Source organism: Nansenia antarctica, assembly GCF_963989245.1.
Source record: "Nansenia antarctica genome assembly, chromosome: 3".
Taxonomy (NCBI): domain Eukaryota; kingdom Metazoa; phylum Chordata; class Actinopteri; order Argentiniformes; family Microstomatidae; genus Nansenia; species Nansenia antarctica.
The window spans coordinates 21,008,742-21,016,241 of record NC_137688.1 but is presented as its reverse complement, the minus strand read 5'-3'; the positions used below and the strand labels follow the sequence as shown (position 1 = coordinate 21,016,241).

Below are 7,500 nucleotides of genomic sequence, written 5' to 3'. Positions count from 1 at the left end.
CGCATGTGCGTGTGTGCGTGTATGCGTGTGTGTGTGTGTGTGTGTGTGTGCGTGTGTGTGTGGCCTTCGGGCCAGGTAAAAGGTAAGCAGAGCTAATGTTGTCATGCATGTTATTTTCACACAGAAGCACAACAGAACAGATCCACCAGTACAGGAAACACAGCCCAGGTGTCACTGACTCATTTCCATATCACTTCCTTGGTTTCCACACTGTTTCCATCTGCTATTCAACTCACTGCCGGTGGAATATCGTTTAGAACCGGACACCTCACTGTAGACGATGTCGCAGAGAGGACTCTCTGGTATGATCTGTCCGTTTGACTCTGTGCACATGATAATTTTCATGTCGATATTTACGCCTTCAGAGGAATGTTTGATTTAATCAAGTGATGTGACTGATGTCGCTCCCCTGAGAGAGTCATGCAGCACCTGGAAGCTGGTGATCAATAATGTGCCCCTCTCCCAAGGCCCTGTGTGTGTGTGTGTGCGTGTGTGTGTGTGTGTGTGTGTGCTTGCTGCTTGCTGGTTGGAGTCTCTGTGCTGTATTACATAAATCACTGTATGTATGAGACTCTGCACTGAAGTAACCTCGCCATGTCTGACAGCAAGGTCTCCACTGCACACACGCACGCATGCATGCACACACACACACACACACACACACACCTCCAACAACTCAGTATACAGTAATGCTCACAGCAATAACCCCCCCCCCCCATCCGCCCCCCCCCCACAGTAGCTCTGCCATCCAGGCCCCTGTAGAACCCAGAAACCCCCCACCCTACCCTGCCCTGCCCTACCCTGCCCTGCCCTACCCTGCCCTACCCTGCCCTGCCCTACCCTGCCCTGCCCTGCCCTACCCTGCCCTGCCCTGCCGTACCCTGCCCTACCCTGCCCTGCCCTGCCCTGCCCTACCCTGCCCTGCCCTGCCGTACCCTGCCGTACCCTGCCCTACCCTGCCGTACCCTGCCCTACCCTGCCCTACCCTGCCCTGCCGTACCCTGCCCTACCCTGCCCTACCCTGCCCTGCCCTGCCGTACCCTGCCCTACCCTGCCCTACCCTGCCCTGCCCTGCCGTACCCTGCCCTACCCTGCCCTACCCTGCCCTGCCCTACCCTGCCCTACCCTGCCCTGCCGTACCCTGCCCTACCCTGCCCTGCCCTGCCGTACCCTGCCCTACCCTGCCCTACCCTGCCCTGCCCTGCCCTGCCCTGCCCTACCCTGCCCTGCCCTGCCCTGGACTTTGACCTGAACAATGACCACTACATTGTTCTTGCATGGCCTCCATCTCTCTCTCCCCCTCTCTCTCTCTCTCCCTCTCTCTCCGTGTCCCGCCCTCCTCTCTGGTCTCCAGTCACTCAGAACATTCTTGACCTTTGCAAAGGTTGAACGACAAAGTACCTTTGTGTCCTAATAAGGGCGTGAGCTGCTTTTCACCTGAGGAGAGAGAGAGTGGAGAGGGGGATAGAGAGAGGGAGAGACAGAGTGGAGGGGGCCCAGGGGGGGGGGGGGGGGGGGAGAGAGAGAGGAAGTGGAAAGAGTGGTGAGAAAGAAAGAGCAAGAAGGAGAGTGAGGAGAAAGATTTCACACAGAGAAAAGACTGATGTACAGTATTGTATCAAACACTTGAGTCAGCCAGTTTTAAGACCCAGAGAGAGAGGGAGAGAGAGATGGAGAGGGGGAGAGAGAGGGATCCATAGATTAGGTTAGGGTTCAGGAGGTGTAGCTATGTCTTCTCTGTATCTGTCCCTGGAGGGGGACACTGATGCCTCTCTAGACGAGTGGGACGCTCTCTATAAATCTACCGATGCACAACTGTGACACTAAGGGCCCTTCTGCTCTCTCCTCCCCACTCTCTCTCTCTCTCTCTCTCTCTCTCTCTCTCTCTCTCTGTCTCTCTCTCTCTCTCTCTGTCTCTCTCTGTCTCTCTCTGTCTCTCTGTCTCTCTGTCTCTCTGTCTGTCTCTCTCTCTCTGTCTCTCTCTCTCTGTCTCTCTGTCTCTCTGTCTCTCTCTCTCCCTCTCTCTCTCTCTCTGTCTCTCTCTCTCTCTCTGTCTCTGTCTCTGTCTCTCTCTCTGTCTCTCTCTCTCTCTCTGCCTCTCTCTCTCTCTCTGTCTCTCTCTGTCTCTCTCTCTCTCTTTCTCTCTCTCTCTCTGTTTCCCTCTCTCTCTCCCTCTACATCTTTCCCTCTGTCGACATCTCTCTTTGTGTGTCTCTGTATCTCTGTATCTCTTTTTCTCTGTCACTCTCTCTCTCTCTCTCTCTCTCTCTCAGTGGCCACTCTAGCCAAAGAGAGAGAGAGAGAGAGAGAGAGAGAGAGAGAGAGAGAGAGAGAGGCCAGTAGAAGTTCTACCCAGGGACCCAGAGCTGAAAAATGTGAACGATTTCAACCCCTTCTTTAAATCTCTCTCTCTCCCTCTCTCTCCCTCTCTCTCTCTACCTGATTGAACACATGTCACATGTCACATGCTGGACTTCAATTCATCTGCATCACTTTCTGTTCCTCTAGACGTCGGGGACTCAGAGGGCAGGAAGTTAACCTGTGATGTCATGACTTCTTTCTGCAGCCCAAACCTGAAACTAAAACGATGACATCATTGCCACGCTTGTAATTTTCAGTCAATGGATTTTTTTTTACTGAGGAGTGGAATTCTCATAAAGACGAAGGACAGAATAAAAAAAATAAACATTGCCCTCCGTCGAAGGGTCTTACGTAACCAGAAGTAAAAATATCTGAACCTGTCTTTAAAAGCAGATGGTGTGGTCATGACATCACACTCATTAAAAACAGTTACTGTGGCTCGGGAAATCAAAACAAGCCGGGGTTGTTGTTTTTTCGGAGGACGATGCCTTTTCGTTGGGAGCTAGTTCCGTCAACGAAGGAGAAATATCGGGGAGAAAAATAAAATAAAACATCGTCAAAAGAAAAATAAATCAGCAATTTCCTTTCTTTTTATGCCCCTGCACTCCTTTTTACACTCCTTCTTTCCCCCCTGTTTTATCATCCCCCTGTAGTTGGAGTGAGAGCCCTGACATTGCGGCCATGTTCTGTCACTCAGGATACTGATAGCGAATCTTATTCAGACTTTCTAGGATAATTTCTCCTAGCGACTCTGGAGCCAATATTAGCCGCGTTGTTTTACCCGGGAGCTGGTTGCCGTGGTAACGTTGCATAAGAGAGAGAGAGAGAGAGAGAGAGAGAGAGAGAGAGAGAGAGAGAGAGAGAGAGAGAGAGAGAGAGAGAGAGAGAGAGAGAGAGAGAGAGAGAGAGAGAGAGCGGGAAAGGGAAAGGGAAAAAAAAGGATGCCTCTTGCTGATTGGGAGACAGGAGACTAGGTGGCAGATCTACCCAGAAGCCTTTGCTGCTGCTCTATCGCTCTCTCTCTCTCTCTCTCTCTCTCTCTCTCTCTCTCTCTCTCTCTCTCTCTCTCTCTCTCTGCACGCCAACACAGTGAGTGTGTATGTGTTAAACCACCATAGGTCCGACGGCTTCTCATGGTGTGTGTTATGCTGAAGGTTTCAGCTGCAAATTAACTCCCTCCATATGTCTCTGTTCACCTCCGGCCAGTTGGCCCCTGCCTGCAGGACAGTGTCACATCTCACTGACAGGGTCGACTCCAACCTCGCTTGTCCTCCCATACGTACCTCTCACAGCCTGTCTATCAGGAGAGGCTGGTGGAGGTAAATGGTAAATGGTAAATGGACTGCACTTATATAGCGCCTTTATCCAAAGCGCTTTACAACGGCCTCCCATTCACCCATTCACACACACATTCACACACCAATGGCGGCCAAGCTACCATGCAAGGCGCCGGCCCGATCACTCTGAGCAATTTTGGGGTTCAGTGTCTTGCCCAAGGACACTTCGACATGTGGCCAGCCAGGGCTCGAACCACCGATCTGCCAACCTTGTGATCATTAGACGGCGACTCTACCCTCCTGAGCCACAGCCGCCCCAGGTAGAAATCCGAGGACTCGTTGTCATGCTATGGTATGGAATGAGGAACGGTATCGAACACACGTGTGCAGTCCATGCGCTCCCTGGTCATGTTTGACCACCTGATCTGACACGTGATCGACGTGTCATTCAAAGCTTGACCCTCAAGGGGCGCTGCAGGCGCCTCCACGCGCCAGACAGTGAGTGACGGGTTCTCACAGTGGCTACTTGACGTTTTGCTCATACGCACGGAGTCCTCTCAACAACATCCAGACGTTGATACGCCTTCTGGTTGGACTAGTATGAGTATTATGGGTCTGCGATGTGTCGATCCGTTTAGATATTGTATTTGGTATTGATCCTTGGTGTCAACACATGTCCGTGGAGGGCTCTGCAAGTGTGTGGTCCCTCTTGGTGCTATGGAGATGGAACTACGAGAGAAAAACAAACACGTCCATAATTCCAAGCAGCTTACATATTCTAGACATATTATGTGACAGCAGCTAGTGAAAGCGGTAACAAGTCTGCAACCAATCTAAAGCTTCAGACTTTTATATCAATCAAATAAAAGTCGGAACAATTTGATTGGTTGCAGACTTGTTCCCACACACACACACACACACACACACACACACACACACACACACACACACACACACACACTCACACACCTCAGAGGAACATGGGGGGAAGTCATGTCTCAGTTTAGCCACACACCGGCCACACCTGTGGATCCACCCTGAGAGGACCAGTGTCTCTAGGTGCAGAGAGTCTGCTCAGTGACCACTATGCCAAAGTATTGTATCAAGGTGTTGTGGCGAAGATGTGTCTCTATCAGTGATGTACTGATGGCTGATACTGATCCACTGGTGACCGTGGTACTCGGTCTGTGTGTGTGTGTGTGTGTATGTGTGTATGTGTGTCTTTCTCTCTCTCTCTCTCTCTGAAACCAGCTCCCTAAGCCTTTTTAGCTGTGCTGCCTGGCAACTGCAGGCTAAGTCCCGTCCCCCCCCCCCCACACACACACGCACACACACACACACACACACACACACACACACACACATGGTCGCACATACAAAGACTCGCACATTCACGCAAAAAACACACACACACCCACACACATGCATGCTCACACATACACACTTGTGTGCATACACACACACACACACACACACACACACACACACATACACATTCTCGTACATACACACATACACACACACACACACACATTTTGGCTGAGACAGGACAAGGCTTGTAGATTCCGTGGAGACGCGGGGACTGCCACAGCGTTCCCAACCTTCCAAGACCAAGACCAGGCTGTCTGGGGGTGGGCGGTGTCTACTCTGGGAGGGGGGGGGGGGGATAGTGAGGGTGGGCGGTGTCTACTCTGGGAGGGGGGGGGGGATAGTGAGGGTGGGCGGTGTCTACTCTGGGGGGGGGGGGGGGGATAGTGAGGGTGAGGCTGTCGACTCTGGGAGGGGGGGGGGGATAGTGAGGGTGGGCGGTGTCTACTCTGGGAGGGGGGGGGGGATAGTGAGGGTGGGCGGTGTCTACTCTGGGAGGGGGGGGGGATAGTGAGGGGGGGCGGTGTCTACTCTGGGAGGGGGGGGGGGGGATAGTGAGGGTGAGGCGGTGTCTACTCTGGGAGGGGGGGAGGGGGGGTAGTGAGGGTGAGGCTGGGGAGGGTTGGCCTTGGCTAGGGAGACGGCATCGTTTATCCTCCCCAGGCTCCAGTCCCTCTCCTGGACCAGAGCCACTGCCAGACCAGAGCTCCTGCCCCCTATTCGGCTGTTGATGATAGTTTTTTTTTGTCAGTATAAATGTAGTTATTACATTTTCTTTTCAGTGTGACATTGAGCTAATTCACCCAAAGTTTTTTTTATAATCCTTTATTTTACTCATCTTTACCAGGGGTGCCAATAATGTGTGTGCGTGTGTGTGTGTGTTTCTGTGTGAGTGTGCATGTCCGTGTGTTCGCTGTTTTTGAGTGTGTGTGTGTGTGTGTGTGTGTGTGTGTGTTGTGGATACTGAGAGGAGTGGTAGGAGAGGCGCTCTCAGAGCCACTGTGCTAGTGTAATCCATGTCTTTCCAACCACCATCTGGTAGGTTTACTGTGACGGGATGGCAATATTTTGTTGATTCAAAAAATCTGTGAAGGATAACCACACAGTTACCAACACATGCGTGTGCGCACACACACAATCACACATATACACACACACACACACACAGACATGTTTAAAGTTTGTGTTGTATTGTCAGCTTCTCTCTTTGTGTGTGTGTGTGTGTGTGTGTGTGTGTGCGTGTGCGTGTGCGTGTGCGTGTGCGTGCATCATGCATGCATCGTGCGTGTGTGTGTGTGTCCCCATGATATCTACAGTATATGACTGTCTCTATGCAGTGTATGGTTTGGTAAGCACAACCCCGTGAACCCAAACGTAACGTCAAGGAATGTGTCTGTGTGTGTGTGTGTGTGTGTGTGTGTCTCAGGAGCTGAGCTGGGCGGTCTGATGGACCTGGAGTCTCTGTACCTGGGCGTGGAGCGGAGCATCAACCAGAGCCGGGCCCAGAGGAGCCGCAGACAGAGCCCAGACCGGGCCTACAACATCGAGGTTCTGCTGGGCGTGGACGACTCGGTGGTCCAGTTCCACGGCAAGGAACATGTCCAGAAGTACCTGCTGACGCTCATGAACATTGTGAGTACAGTGACACACGCGCACGCTGGCACACACACACACACACACACACACACACACACACACACACAAGAGTGTATACACACACTCGCACGCACACACATGCTCATACTCACGCGAGCACTCACGCACGCATGCACAGACACACACACGCGTGCACACGCACACACACTCAGACACACACTCGCACACACATCCACCCACATGTGTGCGATTTCTGGATGTTTCTATAGTAGCAGCGACTATAATTCACCTTTCTTTCTGTATGAAGCTCTATTGAATGATGTTGTGAGGGAATACCTATCTAATATTTTATGGCAGCTAGAATGTGACATGACACACAAACACACACATAGAGACACACACACAGACACACACACACACACACACACACATGACACACACACCCTCATAGGGTTTCAAGTAGGCTTGGGCGTATAGGGTAGGTTAGGGTTCGGCGGTATATGTTTTCATACCTTTATACCGTCCGCAAATTTTACTGGAGTATACGGTATTACTGCGGGGAAAAAAAGAGAAAAACAAAAAATGTTGTGTTACTTATGTGATGTGTGCTATATTGGTGTATGACATTGTTGTAGGCTTAATGGATCCCACTACAACATTTAACAAACCTCATTTCAATTCTACATCCCGATCACAGCTTGACACACTAAACTGTTGGATAGCATAATATCATAGCTTAATAAGGAGCATCACACACTGCATTCGTATAAATATAACATGTCTCATCTCCTGTCATATAGCCTATCATTTGTCTTTTCAATATTGATTTAGTTACCGCTATGAGTCTCTGCCCTGGGAGTCCTATTCTCACTTTCGCTTCCTTTTTCCTCTCTTTCGG

The 7,500-nt window shown here is 51.1% G+C and overlaps 1 protein-coding gene across 1 annotated transcript in view; it reads left to right on the top strand.

Moving 5' to 3' along the window:
• Positions 1–7,500, top strand: part of LOC308153875 (A disintegrin and metalloproteinase with thrombospondin motifs 2-like) — a gene marked incomplete at both ends in the record, with an annotated part of 138,369 nt that overhangs the window by 74,778 nt on the left and 56,091 nt on the right. Inside the window, 1 exon segment of the mRNA XM_080527059.1 lies at positions 6,433–6,638. Coding sequence (XP_080383185.1) covers positions 6,433–6,638 — 206 coding nt within the window.